General features: G+C 40.2%; 1 protein-coding gene and 1 long non-coding RNA gene across 9 annotated transcripts in view; one reads left to right on the top strand and one right to left on the bottom strand.

Annotated features, from left to right (window-relative positions):
- Positions 1-19,604, top strand: part of LOC132667773 (uncharacterized) — a 115,599-nt gene that overhangs the window by 44,241 nt on the left and 51,754 nt on the right. For 4 of the 5 annotated variants that reach the window (XR_013555825.2, XR_013555823.1, XR_013555824.2 and 1 more), the window contains exons 3-4: positions 2,051-2,114; positions 16,476-16,520. This is a non-coding gene — a long non-coding RNA (uncharacterized LOC132667773). Of the gene's footprint in view, positions 1-2,050; positions 2,115-16,475; positions 16,521-16,666; positions 17,161-19,604 lie in introns of those variants that run through there. The other variant, XR_014137735.1, reaches the window with a different exon arrangement.
- RGS17 (regulator of G protein signaling 17) overlaps positions 1-19,604 on the bottom strand; it is a 96,395-nt gene that overhangs the window by 18,583 nt on the left and 58,208 nt on the right. For 3 of the 4 annotated variants that reach the window (XM_060616945.3, XM_060616941.3, XM_060616943.2), the window contains exon 2: positions 16,352-16,495. In XM_060616945.3, the coding sequence (XP_060472928.1) occupies positions 16,352-16,470 (119 nt within the window). In that variant the 5' untranslated portion in view covers positions 16,471-16,495. The remainder of the gene's footprint in view (positions 1-16,351; positions 16,496-19,604) is intronic. The other variant, XM_060616942.3, reaches the window with a different exon arrangement.

Raw genomic sequence — 19,604 nt, forward strand, 5'->3', positions numbered from 1 at the left:
GGCAACATGCATAGGTCAGGGATGCATTTGAGACGAGATCCGTTAACTTCTCAAAGCATCTTTGAGGAGGAGTGCTTCTCTGGAATTTGACATATTTCTAGTAATTATGGGAAATTGGGTGGGAGGAGGTAGGAATACACTTGACAATATCCTGTGAAATTTCCTGGGAGAAATTCATGATGCCAAATATATAAAATATACAAGATTTTTGTAAATTCTAAAAAGACCGTATTTAAATAGGTTAATACTCATTCTGCCAAGCTTTACTGAGCTTATATGTGTATGTGTACACACACCATAAACAGACCAGAAAATGAGCATGCTTTCACTGATTAAATAATAACCCACCTGAAAATGTATTTCTGTTACATTTCCACAGTGTCCCACAGAGTGTGCCACACAAATGCAGCTATACTTGACACAACATCTTAGGGGAAAAAAAAAAATTGTTCTCCATGGTCTCTTTGCTGTAAGAGTAACAAATCTGGAATCTGCATGCATGACTCACAAGTTTCTGAACATGAATTCTGGCTCTTCTATCTGTTTCTGTGATATTTACAAACATCCCAAATGCCACCATATTAGAGTGATCATCCTGAAATATTGGGTTGTTTACATTTTTCATTTCTGCAGATGGTAAAATATGGACACACATTTGTACTAAAACTGCTTTTAACAGATATTCAATAAGTGCTTAACTGTTCACCGTTTGCTCTGTTTCTTGATCTGATATCGGATACAACACTGCCCTGGAGAAAGAAACTGACATTTAGCAATTGTCAAGTGTCCTTTTAATTGACTTTGCTTTACAACCATTCTTAAAAAGTTGGCTTCAAAGTTCCAGTTATCAAGAACCACTGATAATGCCACTTTATGATGAAGAGAAATGGATAAAATGAAAAAGGAGCAGGTACTAGACTGTTTACCATCTGTGCCTTAAGAATGACCAATGTCTGTCCTGACTTACTTGATCTTGCTCTAAGTAACAAAGTAGAGGGTTTTTTTTTAAGGTGATAAAGGACAGGGAATATTTGCTCTAGATGAACATATATACATAGTACATGTGCTTGAGAAAAGCTCTAAAAGTAAATCAAGCTTAACAGTTGTGAGGGGTCATGTGGAGACATGTTTTTTTCACTTTGACAATGTTTGTAACATTCTTAACTAACATTTCAGCTTTTTAAACAACTAAAGCCATAAAGATAACAGAATGCATGTACAATGCTCACCGGGGGGGGGGGGGTCTTGGTCAAAGTTGAAGTATTTTATAGAAGATACTGCCAAAAATCTAGGCTAAGTATATTAAAATTAGCATTGAATTAAAAAAAATTCTTTTTAATGTTTATTTTTGAGAGAGACAGAGTGCAAGCAGAGGAAGGGAAGAGAGAGAGGGAGACACAGAATCCAAAGCAGGCTCCAGGCTCTGAGCTCTCAGCACAGAGACCGATGCAGGGCTGGAACTCAGGATCCACAAGATCATGATCTGAGCGGAAGTCGGATGCTTAACTGACTGAGCCACCCAGGCACCCCACTAAAATAAGCATTTAAAATCCCATTAGAAATTTTCTAGAATGGTGATTTTTGAGAAGCGAGAAATACATGTGGTATATTTCAGAAAATATGGATGTATACCTTCTTTGTGTGGGGGGTTTTTGTTTACAGGGGAGTTGGGCTAGTGGGGTGCAGAAAACATTAGCAGCTGCCCATTATAGAGCCTACCTACTGATTCATCATCATGGATATGTGTAGGGCCTGTTTTGGAAGACAGTCTACTTTTGTAAGAAAAACAATTGGTTCTTAGGGAGAGCCCTTGAAATGACTGCAAATAAGATGAAAACTTTGCAGTAGCCATGGTAACTCTAGGATAGAGGCTGATCACAAAACCACATATATTTACACAAAAATTCAACTGAGAAATCAATTTGATGCTTGAATTTAATTCACTATGACATCAAGGCTCAAGAAAGATCCAGTGTAATTGGTAACTGCAGATACTACTCAATATTTTAATATTCTTACATTAAATCCATTTTTCTTTTTTATTTAACAGCTTCTGCCTCACATTTGCCAGTGCAAAATGGAACCAATATCCTTTGGACTCTGAAAAATAATTGGTAGGTTATTCTTTAAATGCTTCATTTTTTTTCTCTCTCCATAAAAATACCATGGTAAAATAACAGTACAGCTCTATTTGGGAATCAACAACAATTTATAAATATGTATGAGACAGCTGGTCCATGCAATGTTGCCTGGGTTGGAAATTCAAGATGAATAAGACAGAGTCTCTGAAACTGAAAGGTTCTGACAGGTACATAAGCATCACACAGCGCTGCAGTGAGAGCTAAAATAGTGGTATGCATCCACTGGTCCTTAGGTAGTTACAGTATCTGCACACTCCTGCAGAAGAGAATGGAGAGAGGCTTTGCAGAGGAGGTAATGATTAGACTGAGCTGACCAAAGAGCAGGTGTTTCAGAGGGAGACCTGGGCAAAGGGAATTAATTCCAAGCAGAGGGGGACTGTCACACCTGCGAGGCTGAGAGCTGTAAAAAAGTCATGATATGGATGAAGGGCCCAAATGGGCAGACTAGATGTTTCAGGGTGGGAGTGATAAATCAGAACAGGCAGTGAGGTGTGCTTCTGGAATGGGGCAAGAAGGCAACGACGTGCTCTCCGAATGTAGACTATACCTCCTTTACAATGATTTTGGTTTTCCATGCTTTATTTTCCTTCGCTCGTAATGGGGATAGGGTTAAGAGCCACTATACAAGGTTGTAGAGCAAAGACTAAAAACTTGAGACAAAAAGGCAAATTATCACACATGCTTAATTACTAAATGGAAGGGCAAATTAGCTGCATATTAAAATGACAAAGCCAAGTTTACCAAAGAGCTTTTAATTTCAACTTGAGGAAATAAAGCCTTATACTTTGCCATTATTGTAAAACACTTCCTCATACATGACCTGACTACTTCTTCCTTACAATAGTCCTGTAAGGTAAGCAGGGGATTTGTTATTAATCATTCCCATCTTATTTAAGAGCAAACAGTCCCCAGGGTTGATTTACACCATTCCCACGAGTAAGCCACATCAGGGCTGGCGTTGAACTCATGTCTTTTGACTTCTGGTCTCATGTTCATCTTCACTATTCAATGCCACTTCTCTTTATATAAAAGAATTAATTGTGGTATTTTTGCCTTTTTAGTTATTTACAAAGACTGATTGCTCTTACGTGTTTGGAAAAGGTAAAACTCTTATCACAAACCAGTTGACTGAGTTCACACGCCTCCTCCATAAGCACCGTCCACTGCTATCGGGCTGTCGGGGTTATTGCCCAGAGGGCTAAATATACGGTAGATACCGGCGGGAAGCAACTTCTCAATTCCCTGGAATTTGAGATTACCAGGAAGGAGTTGTTACAGAGCATTTTCACAGCAAAGCCTCCACGAGGAGAATCTCCATGAGGAGATTCCACTCATGACTGTGAACTAGGTGTTGCTATTGCAAAGAGCCCCCTGGGGGTACACCTTGCTCACATCGGCAGAGAAACTTTGAGAAGGGACTGCAGAAAGGAGAAGAGCAGTCATGTGTTGCTTAGAAAAGACAAGAAACGGAAGAAAAAAAGGCTCCACAAGGTGGGGAAGCAACCATATGCCATGCATAATTTCTCACATAGAAAAATCCAGTTAGAGTCAAACCCTTGACTTCAACCTTATCACTTTTATGTATACGTTTTGGTAAAACAAGTTGGCTTTTTGAATGGGTATGTGGGGATGGCAATGGTGGTTAAAATTTTGTGTCTGGAAATGTTATACAACAGTTGTCTAAAAAAACACCACTGCCTCTATAAATATCCCCCCTGCTTTTTTTTTTTTTTTTTTTTTTTAATTTTTTTTTTCAACGTTTTTTATTTATTTTTGGGACAGAGAGAGACAGAGCATGAACGGGGGAGGGGCAGAGAGAGAGGGAGACACAGAATCGGAAACAGGCTCCAGGCTCCGAGCCATCAGCCCAGAGCCTGACGCGGGGCTCAAACTCACGGACCGCGAGATCGTGACCTGGCTGAAGTCGGACGCTTAACCGACTGCGCCACCCAGGCACCCCTCCCCCCAGCTTTTTATAATCATGTCTATAAATCCTATGACACATGAGAAATATAATCACGTGTCATAAAACAAGTACTTTATTTGGCTTAAGTTTTTCTTTCACACACTTAAACCTCTCAGAGGTAAAATAATCAGCTGTTAAAAATCTGTCCACTAGATGGCTGTGTTGCCTTTATAAATATAATTTTTAATCAAATCTGAATAAAAGAAAATGAAAAAAGTTTCTGGGAGTAATTACCCCTTATTTGGGAAAAAAAAAAAAGGAGTTGATGGAGTTTTGATAATTATATATTTCTAAGGAATTGGAGAAGAGTCATTCAAGTTTTCTTCTGGGAGTGAAATAATCAAACTTGAAGGGGATAAATTTAATCTCGGGAGGTGTGCATAATGGCACCAAGTTTTCCTTTTTGGCATTTAGAAAACGTTCTGGATATTCCCCAGCCTTAAGTCATTTGACTTAGGAACACTTTAGTCTTAAAAAAAAAAAAAAAGAAAAAAAAAAAAAAGGCAGGCATAATCCTATTAACTTGTAGATATCCATCCCAATAAGTTGTTTGAAACTCTAATGTCTCTTGCTGCAGTAATATGGAACTGAGGTCATACATTCTTGGAACAAATTAATGTGACAAGGTTTCTAACTAGCAACAGGCAGGAAATTTCTTTCTTTCTTTTTTTTTTTTTTAATTTAATATTCTTTAAAGGAGCCATTGTGAGAGAAGACTCTCCAAACTATTTTATTTCAAGTTTGGGTTATATGTAAACAATCATTTCTTCTTTTGATGCATGGAAACTGAAGAGAAATCTCTTTATCTACTCATCCCCTCTCTCTTTGCTACCAATTTCTCACTATACATGCTTCTGTTTGAAAAATGGGTTTGAAAGATCCCCTTTTACCTTTGGTATTAAATTTTTATTTCAAACTCCAAGCCAATTATTTTTAGGTTCATTGACACATCAGTGTGATTTAGAAGGCCAACTGCTGACAAGCTATTACATAGTTAAAATCTGGATCCATTACGTAAAGTTTATGTTTAGCTTAAATAACCAAAGTTTCTTATTTGGTATAAACAGGTCTCTCCCCCCTCTCCCCCACCTTAAAATTGAGAGAAGTACAGGACTGGGGCACCTGGGTAGCTCAGTAGGTTAACATCCAACTCTTGGTTTTGGCTCAGGTTGTGATCTCGCAGTTCATGATCAAGCCCCACATCAGGCTCTGTACTGGCAGCATGGAGCCTGCTTGGAATTTTCTGTTTTCCTCTCTCTGTCCCTCCCCCACTCACACTGTCTCTGTCTCTCTTAAGATAAATAAATAAACTTCAAAAAAAAAAAGGCACTTTGCTTTATAAAAAAATGAGAAGTACAGCACTGAATATTTAGATGTTCTTTATAGAATATCTCTCTTCGATTTCAGTTCTCAGGTTGATTGAAATCCTATTTTAAGCTCTTCCTTCCACCCACTGTAATTTTTCCTGTAAGCCATAATTAAGTTAGTTGATGCTTCTGTGGGAAAGCAAATAGTCTTGGGTGTGAAAAGGCCAAATGGACCCCTATTTAGTTAGTAGACACTGTTATTAAAATGGCACGCAGTCATCGAAGTCCTTGAAAGCATCAGTTGAGTTGGAGCTCAAGCTTCTGGTTTTAGTTAACTTGTGTGCCTGTCATCCAAAGAAGAATGAAAGAGTTAGAACTCTAGTAGTTGCTACTCAGAAAGACATCTGATGGCTGAGAGGGTCACTTACAATCCTCCATTCATCCCTCCCCTGGTATGTTCTAGTTACTGTGTGCATGAATATGTATGGGATGAGGTGGGAAGCATCCTTGAGAACAATTATGACTGAAGGCGATAATCCTGATCTGTGGGGAAATTTAGCTCTAGAATAGAATATCCCACTGTCTGGGAATCCTATGGCTGTGTAGTGCATGCTCCAGGAATGCTGAGTTGTACCTGTGCTGGTGAATGTGAGTTGACATTTGGGGAAAAAGGACCAGGGATACAGAATGCAGGAACAGGTTCTCTTATATTTGCTGACAGTATGTGAATAGAAGTCGCGAGGCATACAGCGTTCAAATCCTACAAAGTCTGTTAATTTCCTTTCAGCCTGAGACTTGCAAGGGGGACAGAAGTAAAACCTATCAATAAAGGATTATTCAGGAGGCCCCTAGAACGTACTGAAACCTAAACTAAACTCACTGATTTATGTGTGTTATTCATTACATCTTACAGATGAAGAAACTGAGGCTCAGACAAGTCACTTGCCAAAGGTTTCACAGTTGTATGTCATGGAACCAGGACCCATCTCGGTCTAATTCCAGCATTGCTCGTTTCTTCCCTACCCCATGCGGTCCCTTGTTAGTAGGCTTTATATGAGGAAGACACGTTAGAATTTGTATGTAATCTTTAAATATGGCAAGACGACATCTGTTTAGAAAAAAACACATGGAATTATCTTTCCACTCTTACAGAATTAGTCGATTAAAATAGCCCTGTACTTTTAAATAATCTATATTGCTTCATAGAAAAAGTAGCAATGGCAGAAATTTGCTTTCTAGTTAGGAATCCATGCTTCCAGGCATGAAGTGAACATTGATATACAGTGTACTGACATCTGATACAGAGATATGAATTTCATGGCATTGGAACTTATAATATTTATAGAACCCAATTAAGCAGACTATGATACAATAAATTTCATATTCACAAGAAGTGGATTTTATTGTTGTATCTGACAAGGAACAAGTAATTCCTGAATGACATCCCAAAATAGCAGGCTTGTTTTAACAGGTCTACCATGCCCACACCATGAAAAAGTGAACCAGATCTACAAGAAATAATAAAGGGTTTTAATGAGAGGAACAAAAATAGTGAATACTTGGGGCGCCTGGGTGGCGCAGTCGGTTAAGCGTCCGACTTCAGCCAGGTCACGATCTCGCGGTCCGTGAGTTCGAGCCCCGCGTCAGGCTCTGGGCTGATGGCTCAGAGCCTGGAGCCTGCTTCCGATTCTGTGTCTCCCTCTCTCTCTGCCCCTCCCCCGTTCATGCTCTGTCTCTCTCTGTCTCAAAAAAAAAAAAAAAAAAAAAAATAGTGAATACTTATTTCAATCAGATGTAACAGCTACCATGTTTTGTGGATAGGGTAGGGGTAGCCAACATGTAACTGTGTGTTTTGTATTATTGCTCTGGGGAGGCTAGAGGAGAAGTTCTTTAAAAAAATTTTTTAATGTTTATTTATTATTATTGAGAGACACAGAGCGTGAGCAGGGGAGGGGTAGAGAGAGGGGGAGAACAGAATCTGAAACAGGCTCCAGGCTCTGAGCTGTCAGCACAGAGCCCGACGCGGGGCTCGAACTCACAGACCGCGAGATCATGACCTGAGCCGGAGTCAGACACCTAACCGACTGAGCCACCCAGGCGCCCCTGGAGGGGAAGTTCTTAAATATTGTCCAGAGAGTTAATAAATTTTGTCTGGATTTGAAAGTGCTGAATTCCCTAATGTTTTAGAAACTGAATAATTGTGCTTTGAGTCAAGAAGGGAATCCCAGCTTCCTTCAAACTGAACCTTCACCTTGAAAGATGAGGGTGCCTCCGGGCCTTTGAAGAGGAGTGTACTCCTTTTCTCAGTCTGCAGCTCTTCTCTCTAAATCCTTCCTCCTCGTGCACCTTCAATAGAAGCAGGATCCTCACAGAGCTCACGGACCCACTCCCAGCTGGCCAGGTGACAAGATACTCCATGATTCTTATCCCACTGGACCTCCCCGGTGTGCTGTGCATCAGCAACATCGGCCAGTGTCTTGTCTGTGCGACTCGTCTCGTGGCTTCTGTGCCAGCTTAGGGCTGTGTGTTTTGTGTCACCCTCAGACAGTCTCCTCTCTGCGCTCTGTGTATGCAGAGTGCCACTGCTTTCTCTTTCAGTGTTGGAACTCCCCGAGGTGTCCCTCCTTAGCTCACAGCTTCATTCCACAGCCAACTCCTGGGGTGCCTTACACAGAGCTGGGCTTGCTCATCACATGCCCTGCCCTAACCACCCTCCTATTCATGTGTCCTCTCATCTGATGGGGCCCCCATCAACCCAGCCCCTGGAGCAAGTGGAGTTATCTGTCCCTCCTGTTTCTCATCTATTGCAAATTCTTTTTTCTTTTTTTTTGTTTATTTATTTTTGAGAGAGAGAGAGAGAGAGAGCGAGAGAGAGAGCATGAGCAGCGGAAAGGCAGAGAGAGAGAGGGAGACACAGAATCTGAAGCAGGCTCCAGGCTCTGAGCTGTCAGCACAGAGCTCAACACGGGCCTCGAACTTGTGAATCTTGAGATATAACCTAGGCTGTAGCTGGACACTTAACGGACTGAGTCAACCAGGTGCCCCTCGTCTAGTGTAAATTCTTGGCAGTACATCCAGTGTCTCTTGAATTGGTAAGCTCTCCAGTCCTTTTACTCTATATTATTATTATTATTATTATTATCATTATTATTATTTCTGAGAGAGACAGAGAGTGCACATGCAAGTGGGGAAGGGGCAGAGGGGAGAGAGAGAATCCCAAGCAGGCTCCACATTCAACAGGGAGCCTGATGTGGGACTCCATCTCACGACCCTGAAATCATGACCTGAGCTGAAATCAAGAATCGGAGGCTGTAAGAGAAAAAGAGAGATGGTGATTCTCTTGAATACAGAGAACAAACTGAGGGTGGCTGCAGGGGTGTCGGGTGGGGGGAAGGGCTAAACTGGTGATGGACATTAAGGAGGGCACTTGTTGGGATGAACACGGGGCTTATATATAAGGGATGAATCACTAAATTCTACCCCTAAAATCATTATTACACTATATGTTAACTAACTTGGATTTAAATAAAATTAAAAAACAAAGAGTCTGAGGCTTAACCAACAGACCCACCCAGGTGTCCCTTTTTAAAATCATCTCTTTATTTTGGGCTCCCAACATCTCTCACTGAGGCTATTACAAAATCTCCTAATATTCTCCTTGGTTTTTTTGTCTTGTTCTTCCATATATTTCCACTGCCTCCGGAAGGGTATGCTTAACACATGCAATAGACTGCGTCTCCTCCTTACTTAATAAACTTCAATCACGTCTTATATCCAAAAAAGTATCAAGTCCTAACTCCTTAATATGACACTAAAGGCATTTTATTGCTTGTCACTGCCTATTGCTTCAGCCTTCTGTTTTGTCCTCTTGACTTTAGACCCTAGGAATACTAGAGTATTCGTGCTCTGTTCCAGAACCCTTACCCCTCTCTACTACCAATTACTACTAGTATGCTACCACTATTACTCCTAACACACACATGCACGTGTACAAGAGAGAATGAAGGAAAATGGTGCGTAAGAAGAAACGTGATAGAAATCTAAAAGCATTACCTGCCCCACGATTACACAAAGGCCTGAGAGATTATGCCTATAATTTTTAAAAATAATTTTTGTGACACATTTTCATAAGTCCAAATTCAATCCTGCATTTCACATCCTAGTATTAATTAAACACCTACTATGTTTAGTAGGTGTTTGTAGCATTGTGTACATTGGTGTACACTGGCTTGTACATTGGTACAAGCCAGTGTACACCAAGTACAAGTGTACATTGGTACAAGTAGGTGTACATTGGCTTGTAGCATGTCAAATAACATGCTACAAGCCAATTTATTTTCGGCTGTTTTCAAGTATGAAACAGTGTATATGTTTACAAAAATGTTCAGTGCCAACTGACTAATGTGAGCTTTTATGAATTCAACTATATATATCCACATAATAAATTTTAAAGTTATTAACCTAAAACAACAACAACAACAACAACAAAACACATGTTAAACAGGAGAATCACTAGTAGGAAAACCAGCAGAATGAGCTGGGGAGTCTACCTGGCCCTCTGTGTGTTCAGCTTTGTTCAGGGCGGTGGGAGGCATGGCCATAGGTATTAACAGCACTGACCCAATGCCAAGGTCATCCCAGAAGTCTGCCACATCCTGGCCCATCCAGACCCAGATGGCTCTCACCACATCACCACATACAGTGAGTCAGCTGAGATTCAAGAGATTCTCCCCGAGTCTGAACCTAAAACGACTTGAAGTCAACTGGGGTATCTGGGCCAGCGTACCCCACTCATGTCCTTGCAGGGCCCTGTCTCAGAACGCACTCCCAACCTCTGTACCTAGAGTATCTTTTCTCCTGTCAGCCCCTGGGTTTCTTCACCAGAGTGAGGCTTCTCTCTCTCTCATTCTGAGGATACTTGTTTTCTTTGGAACTTCCTTTCCATGTCCCACACACTCTCCTGTGTTCTTCTGTAGCCCATTTCCCACAGGGCAAGATGTGGTGTGGCGGGGGGGGGGGGGGGGGGGCGCTGGCATTCCTCTTCTGCATTCTCTAGGCTTATGCCACCTGACTTTCCCCTTCCTCACCTCTCTGTATCCTCTTAAAAGCTCTGTGATTCCTTACCAGGTTCCTCACGCCATAGACTCTCCTTCTTACTTACCCCCCCCTTCAGGGAAATCATGCCACAGGTGTCCTTACAGGTGTCCCCAGCACTCAGGAGGACACTTCCTTCGTTCCTCACTGAATCGGCTATCCTTTTAAGCTGGCTCTTGCCTCCTTCTGACTTAATTTAACCTCCTTTCTCCAGCCCTTTTCTGGCTCATTCTTTCTATTCTTCTAAATGAGACTGGGCATAACATTTTCATCTATTATTTTGTCTTATACACATCCATCTTTCCACTGATGATCTAAACACTGCTATGTGATACTCAAAAAATATGCCTTTATAGTAAACACAGAGTCAAAAAGAGTACCAATGGTATGCTTTCAATGGAAAAGGATCGAGGTATTCTAATTCTGGCAGTTTTCCAATACGTAGCCCTCTGGTCATATGTCACACAGACCTGGCAGAGGCAGTCTGAATACCAAGCTTTCTAGAGGGTGACCTTCCAGGTTCAACTGCTTCTTGAGAATTTATTCTCTGTTGATGAAGAGGCAGGGAGAATGTGGCAAAAGCTAAAGAAGTACAACTGTACGGGGCAATAATAGGCATTAAATAAATTGTAAATGAGAGAATTCACAAATGTGTGACATATAGATGGTCCATGGTCCTAATGTCCACTTTTTGGGTTTTTTGTGGCTATGGCCTGGGAAACCTGGGTTCATTTTAGTAGATGTCTTTTGATGGCGCAAGTTTAAGGTTTATGTAAGTCTAGAAACTGTTGAGGAAATTCACTACGCCATGGGGAGATGGAGTTTCAAAATTGTAGAAGTGTTTGTAAGCGATACTTTGGGGACTGGTTACAAGTACTTTGGAAATCCTAGGCACATAACTCAAGCTCCCACGTACCATGAATCAGGTCTGCGAGGGTGACAGGTAAAAGTGTTTATTCACTGGTGCCTCAGATGAAATGATTCACCTTACATGTGTTAGCAGATTTATTTCCAGGGGGTGGTTTCTTTACCATGGAGCAGACGTGGATTTTGTTTTTCCTTCTGAAAAATAACCTCTGGCTTTTAAAGCATGCACCGTAGTATTTTCATTGGCAGAGAGCTAACGTGTGACAGCATCAGAGTATAAAACAGGACATTATTTTTGGACTGTTCTGAATTACAGAGACTGTGGTACTAGCTAAAAATGGAGGGAGGGGCAACTGAAAACATGTTTATGAAGTGCTTAACATTTACTTCGATGTAGCCCATGGTCTGGGAACTCTGGGAAATCACGTGTCCAAAAGGAAGATGATTTTAGCTTTCACAGGGCTCGCTAATTTCAGTCTGAGGGACAGTTTCTCCTGAGAAGAATGAAGAGTATCTGATGCAGTGGCCCAAATCTTGTAGGCAATACATAGTAGTGCATGAGATTCTGAATTCGACTTGGAAACTAAAAAGCTTTGGAAATGGTTCATATCAAACCTGGAAATGAAAAGTTTGGAAGTGTCACCTTCAAGTGGACGAAACGACAGACTGGATGTTAAATGACTTGAATTTTAGCCTTTTGTTAACTAATGAGCTTTGTGAGAGTAGGCAAGCCTTCAGTTTCCTTAGGTGGAACCTTAGAGACAGCATTTTCCAGACAGTTTTTTTTTTTTTTTTTTAACACAGCCGTTTTTTTCTTTCAAACAAAAGCTTATACCTAAGTCTAATATGTAAAACAGCTAAAGACAGAACCACCCCCTTGGAAACTGCCAAGAGGGGAGCCCAGGGCTGTGGCCAGAAATACTGTGGCCGCCAACTCCCCTGGAGCTATCCCCTTACTTCTACCAAACAGCATGAGAAGTCATTAGGAAACTTTGGAGAGATAAGAGCTGAAGTCTCTTGAGTTCTGATTTTTTATGATTGAACATGGAAATCTGTCCTGCTTGATAGGACACCACCAGGAGCAACAAGGAATTAAAACAGGGATGGATTCATACCTAAAGACTTCTTTGCGGGGCACCTGGGTGGCTCAGTTGGTTAAGTGTCTGACTTCAGCTCAGGTCATGATCTTGCGGTCCGTGAGTTCAAGCCCCGCATCGGGCTCTGTGCTGACAGCTCAGACCCTGGAGCCTGCCTTGGATTCTGTGTCTCCCTCTCTCTCTATCTCTCCCCCACTCACACACTCTGTTCCTCTCTGTCTCTCAAAAATGAATAAATGTTAAAAAAAAATTAAAGACTTCTTTGGAAAAAACAGTCGAGGTTATTTTACCATAAACTCTGATGTTAGGAGAGGGTTTGTGGGACAATTTGGACATTAGCTTTAAGCTCAAAATACATTTTGAAAGCTCTACCTTTCCATCTCCTTCTTGAGGCACCTTGCTTTCGTAAGCCCACAGCAGGTTGTACTTTGCAATGCACCTTCACAGGTGTTGTCTCCAGTGCACATGTGTGTGAAAGCCCTCACTGCCCGCTACTGTCCTGGAGACAGCAGTTCTGTGGGGGAGGAGCCCATATCTTTCAAAGGTTTCTTTCCCATCAAGAAAAGGGAAGAGAGTAAACGACCTCTGTCTGAATCTTGATATAAATTAAGTTTTCACAGTGGTAGCCTTGAACCTTTAGACAGGAAGTCTTGACAAAATTCTGTCTCCTCCTGGTCAGGAACAACTTAGTCCCATGCATGGAAAGACTTGCAAATTTATATGCTGTTCATTTTATGGCCAAGACTAGATGTCCATGATTCTTTATGTAACACAGCTTACATGCTCTAAACCACATTCCCTTGTTTTCTCCTCTTGCAATGTAAGGCCGTGGGGAGAGAAGGGAAACAGACTGATTTGGGGACAGAAGTGGTTTCTTAAAAGCGACAGAGAACAGATCAGCTTAACAAGTCATTATGAATTAAGTCCCAACTTTTTAGGTTTTGGAAGGAAACTGGAAATATTCATCAATTTTGTACTTGATCTCTGTATCATCCCCCAACATAAAGCACAGTGGTAATTTTATTAAGACAGGAATAAGTTTAAAAATGGGAGAGGAGTTGACACTGACATATGAAAGAGAAATATAAATTTGAGGGAAATACTGTGTTGCTTAAAAAACTCATAATATGTAAGGCTAGGGTGAGGTATTTGTATTTATTACTAGATGCAGAAATTTATTTTCCTAGCATTCTATTTCCTTAAAAGGAGGTAAAACCAGCTACATGACAACTGCTCCTATTTACAAACGACAGTTCCTTCATATTTTGATTTCTAACTTTATTTTGGTCCCTAAATTAACATTTTTTAGTGTTTCTTTCTGTTCTGCTCCTCTGACCTAGCCTGGAAATTTTGAAGAACACTTCTTTCTTTTGTTTTCCATTCTAAGAAGGCTTTAACATTTTCTTTCCTTAAACTCAAAATATAAAAATAATGATATTTTTTAAATGCACATATTAAGGAAATTCTCATTTGCAATGAGATAACATTGTCACAATTAAAACTCATAATTCAAAACAATTTAACTTTCATTTTTTTCAAGTTGTTCATGTTAGAAATTACCTATCATTTATCACATACGGAAGACTTATAAATTTGTAGACTGTGTGTTTTATGGCTTAGACTGAGGCATCCGCGACTTATTACTCACAAACACAGTTCTTGACAATTACACGTTAGTCCAGAACTCATAGAGCCTCACAGAGCACTCATCCAATGTGCCAAGTGCATGACTTCAAATACACATCACCTTAGAGGTGTGGAGAGTTAAGGCAGCTTCCAAAAGCTGTTTTGTTCTCCATCCATAGTCTGTGGTCTGTGACAATTTGATGTTCATAAGCTCATATTGAATGTTTTGTTATTCAATGTACCCTTTAAGAATGAAGAAAAGCAAGTCTCACTAAATATATGTAAGCCAGATAAAAGCAAATATAACCAAATATGTTCGACAGCAAACAAATATAGCACAACAAAACTTCAGTACTCTTATCTGTTTTGGTGTTTTAATCCTGAAACAATTCAGAAATAAGTTTTATCAGGCAAATAAAATCATATATGATTTCTAGAACACAGCATAGTATAAATAAGAAATATAAGTATAGTCGTCAACACTACGTAACAATGTATTTGTGATGTCTTATGCAGAATCTACAATAAAATTCCTTTCCTTTTCCAAGATTATTTTTTATATTATATCCATAAGCTGATCTTTTAAAGACATGTATACATTATTTCAAATATTAGTCTTCCAATATGAAGTGTGCTATAACCCAGCAAGCTAATTCTTAAGCATATACTTATGTGTTAGGCACTGTTCTTGGCTTGTATGTGTTTTATTTCATTCAATGTTTACAACAACCTTATGAAGCAGGGATTCTTATTACTGTAATTTGATGTATGAAGAATTTGAGGACATTGATAATGTAACTTGTTGAAGGTCAACAGATAGTGATGATGAGGATAAGATTTGAACCCAGGCAGTCTGACTTCTGAAACACCATATTAAATCACTACCCTTTACTTCATGGATTCAGGCCAGAGCTAGATGATCTCTTTAGGAGTAATAAAGGGAAAAAAAATATTTTTTAGGAGTAATAAAGGAAAAAAATATATACAATTTTATTGAAATAGCTCCCTCCTCTAGAACTCTATTTCCTCCATCTGAAATAGTTAAGGCTTAAAAATGAAAGGGAAGGAGTCAGATAGGACTTTCCCTAACAAAGAATCATCATCTGGGAAGCAATTTTGATATTTATAAAAACTACTTTAAAACCTTCCAAATTACTGAAATGTCTGATGGTTTTCTGGAAATGAAGTTTAGTAGAGGGGACAGAGCTTTTTCAACACCATGGCTACCAGTGAAGTTTAATACATTTCATCTTCTATTTTGGCCATAATGACTGAATATTATGCCACCATATCATAACAATAACCTCAATGGATGTCAGGAAACTGTAGTAATCATACACAAGAAGATGGTACAAGCATTTGGGCATTTCTTCAGAGTTTTGAAATAAGCAGGGAGATCCAGAAGATCCACTTGTAAATTGGATCTTAAGGGACCCCAAAACTTACAGTTCTATGGAAAGTTCCATTAAGTCTAGCATCCCCTGGGGAGTCTCATGTGCATAAATCTTAGGACTCTGGGTCTTGCTGAGTTTCTTGTTTGAAGGCACTTTGAGAATTTGGTACTGGAGCAGGTGTTTTGAGGTGCCTGAATCATGGAAATTTAGCACTAGACAGGACTCTGGGAATCAGTTTGGCTAACTCTCCATCATTTTGCCAATGAAGAAACCAAAAGGCAGAAATTAAACATTTGTATGAGGTCACAGAACCTGTCAGTGATAAAATCACAAAGGAAAGCAGGTTCTCTGGCTTTTAGTTGACTGACTTAGACTTCATACTCTGTCCTGTATCAGGAGTCTGTAGCTGCGAGTGCCACACAGACTCATGGTTTTGTGGCTCTGTGAATGAATGATCAACACTCTGTGACATACCATATAACTAAAGCACAACATCGAATATGATGTACAGTACTGCTAGATACTGTCTTAACAGTCTCACACCTTCTGGAACACTGGAGAACATTCTTTACGGTTAAACAAATACATACCCATAATCTTATTTTTACCCACATCTTTAAGAAGCATGGATGGAGAAAAACAGGATATAAAATAAGTTTTCATTCTTTACCTTACTATCAACTTAAGTGTAGGTTCTGGGGAAATATTCTATTCCCAGTGATGGTCTCCAGTAATCCCTACTTGTAAAGGAGGAAAAGGAGACAGACTGAGAAGTTTCTATGACACCAAGAATGAACATGCGTATCCATTCCAGTTAGGACCCAGCTCAGGGGAGTGTCACACAGAGAAAGCCACATACCAGGAGCAGCTGCAGCAACAGCACCAGCAAAAGCAACATGTGTTGTTGGGCCTCTGGTTTCCAGGCGCTTGAGACACAGCAGGTGTTCCTTCATTTTGTGACTGCTGTCTTTTTCGCATTTCAGCTGCTTCAGTACCCAACTGGCTGAAAGAAGAGAGAAGACGTTAAGGTATGAAATACATAAGGGAAAGAGAAGTTGCCTATGCTGAAGGGAACATAATTTAATTAGGGGGAGCAGATAAATTAAGGAAAGATAAAAACAGGGCGTCTGGGTGGCTCAGTTGATTAAGCATCTGACTCTTGGTTTCGGCTCAGGTCACATCTCATGGTTTGTGAGTTCAAGCCCCGCATCGGGCTTTGCACTGGAGCCTGGCATGGAGCCAGCTTGAGAGTCTCTCTCTCCCTCTCTGTCTCTGCCCGTCCCCTGCTCGTGCTTGCTCTCTCTCTCTCTCAAAATAAATGAATGAACTCAAAAAAAAAAAAAAGAAAAGGTAAAAATGAATAAGCTTTAGCAGTCAAATAAAAATTCCCAAGAAAACATTTTTAAGAGAATATCTTAAACACTTTTTGGGACAAACTTCTACCTACTGTTGTCTGCTACATAAAATTATTGTCACAATGTTGCCACATAATCAAAATCAATTGGTAAGGTAAATATGATAAAGTTTGAAAATTTAACTTCTTTTTTTACTAAAGAATGATTTCATCTGCTTCCCTTCCTGAACACCTTTAAATGATTGTGGCAGGTGTACGTAACTTGTTTCTCCACTGATGTTTACAGTAAGGTTAACTGAGCTTTCCAAATCAGGTTGCGGGGGGGGGGGGGGGGGGGAGGGGGGGGTTCTAACTATGTAACATTGTGAGGAAGATCAAGTTTGTTTTTGGTCTTCTCTCAGCTTCTTCTAAAACACTGAATCTGGGGGCAGGCGCCTGGGTGGCTCAGTTGGTCAGGCAGTTAAGCATTTGACTTCAGCTCAGGTCATGATCTCACAGTCAGTGAGTTGGAGCCCTGCATCGGGCTCTCTGCTGTCAATACAGAGCCTGCTTTAGATGCTCTGTCTCCCTCTCTCTCTGCCCCTCCTGTGCTTGCGCTCTCTCAAAATAAATAAATAAACCTAAAAAAAAAAAAAACAACAACAGAACACTGCATCCCCTTTCCTTTTTGATACATCTGACTCACCCTGTGGGGGCCTAATCTTGATAATATTGGCAAAGTGCCTTTTTCTCTCTTAGGAGTCCATGTTGCAAAGGCAACACCACCCTTTCCTCCACCACCTAGATTTGTGTTCAGTCAGTAGAGAACTGTGGAAAGATGAAAAGTCCTCAAATCCAGGGAAATTACTTTGGTGGAATGTATATATCATGTCAAATGAGATAAACATCAGGATACAGGATGCACACTACCTGTGACCTTACAGAGCAGGCCAAATGGCTTGTCACCTATTTATAAGACCAATCCTGACCTAGCACTTTGTTGAGTATAAAAAAAAAAATAAAGCTTTGTTTTAGTAGAATAATATCAAATATAGCATGACCTCATAGAAAAAGAAAAGATGCATGATGTTATTCATAATATGCAGTGTATGTAAATCATATACATACAATGTCATGTGTGACTGACAGCAATACTTATTAAAACCATAATGTACTTTATTTTGGCATTGTGAGCTTATGCATTCAAAATTATGTTTTCATGCATTGATTTTTTTTAAATTGGAGAATAAAATACATATTAAAATTTTTTTTTCTATGTTCATGTAAGGGGTGGAGCTAAAAAATTTTCATGGGTCAATGCTTATGTATTCTTATAGCATTTCCAGTTAAACGGTTAACAGGTATGTAATCTACTTCGGTCAGAAGAGAACAAAGTCAGAGGGAAGGAATGAAATATAAGAAGCAATTAAGTACTGAAATTGATAAACTCTGATGTTGAACTTATTGACTATCTCAAGTAAAAAAAACCCCATGTTTCTCTGTTTAGAATAGTCAAGAACTAAATTTAAGACTACATAAACTAGGGAAGTGGAAGGGTTGCTCTTCCCTCCACTAACACTTTTTATATGTGTAATAACGTCCCCAAATTGTTCAATCTAAGAGTCCTTTTATAATAATCTCTGGGCCTATCAGCACCTGTGACACAGCGACCACTCCATCCTCTTTGGAATGCTTTCTTCTCTTGCCTTCTTGGGTACCACACTCACCTGTTGGCTTTCTTTTTTTTCTTTTTAAAAAAATTTTTTTTTAACGTTTATTTATTATTGAGAGACAGACACACAGAGTGTGAGCAGGGGAGGGGCAGAAATAGGGGGAGACACAGAATCTGAAATAGGCTCCAGGCTCTGAGCCGTCAGCACAGAGCCCAACGCGGGGCTCGAACTCACAAACTGTGAGATCGTGACTTGAGCCGAAGTCGGTCACCCAACCAACTGAGCGCCCCTCACCTGTTTGCTTTCTATCTTACTAGTCACTTCTCAGTCTATTTTGTTATTTCGTTTTCATCTCCCTCACCTCCAAATTTTGGTTGGCCACAGTATTCTGTCCCTGGAACTCTTCTCTGTCATTTTTTGGGATGAACTTTTACAGGATCTACCTGTTTCCAGTTCAGAATTCTCAAATTTACAAGTCCAGTAAAGATGACTTTCCTGAATTCAGGACTCATATATCCAACTACCTACCTGATGTCTCTACTTGGTTTTCTCAACTTGCCATCTCAGTCACAACATGTTCCAATCAGACGCCTTCCTCCCCCACCAACCTGTTCCTCCCACAATTCTCCCACTTTCAGTAAATGAAAAGATTTATCTTTCTAATTATTCAGACCAAGAGTGGGGGGGAACCTGTGGAATCATCCTGGACTCCTCTCTTTCATTCAGACCCCCACATCAGCAGATCAGCAAATGTAAGCCCTCTTCACTGTTCCCTTCCACCCACCCCTCTTCTGTTTTTACTACTCCTCATCTTTTCTCTTCCTATTTCAATCCATTCCAGTCTCAACACAGCAGCCAAAGTGAGTCTTTTAAAACCTAAGTAGATGATTTCAGCAAGGGTTATTCCACCTTAATCCACTCTAAATCTTTCAGTGCTTCCCATTTTACTAAGAGTAAAAGCCAGCATTTTTGCAATCTGGTCCTTCATCACTTCTCTGAGTGAATGTCCTTCCCTCTCCTCCTCACTCACTCTCTTTAACCACAGTGGCCTCCTTGCTGCCCCTCAACCATGCCTGGTACAATCCTGTGTCAGGGCCTTTGCACTG

This window comes from Panthera onca, chromosome B2 (genome assembly GCF_046562875.1).
Source record: "Panthera onca isolate mPanOnc1 chromosome B2, mPanOnc1 haplotype 2, whole genome shotgun sequence".
NCBI classification, from domain to species: domain Eukaryota; kingdom Metazoa; phylum Chordata; class Mammalia; order Carnivora; family Felidae; genus Panthera; species Panthera onca.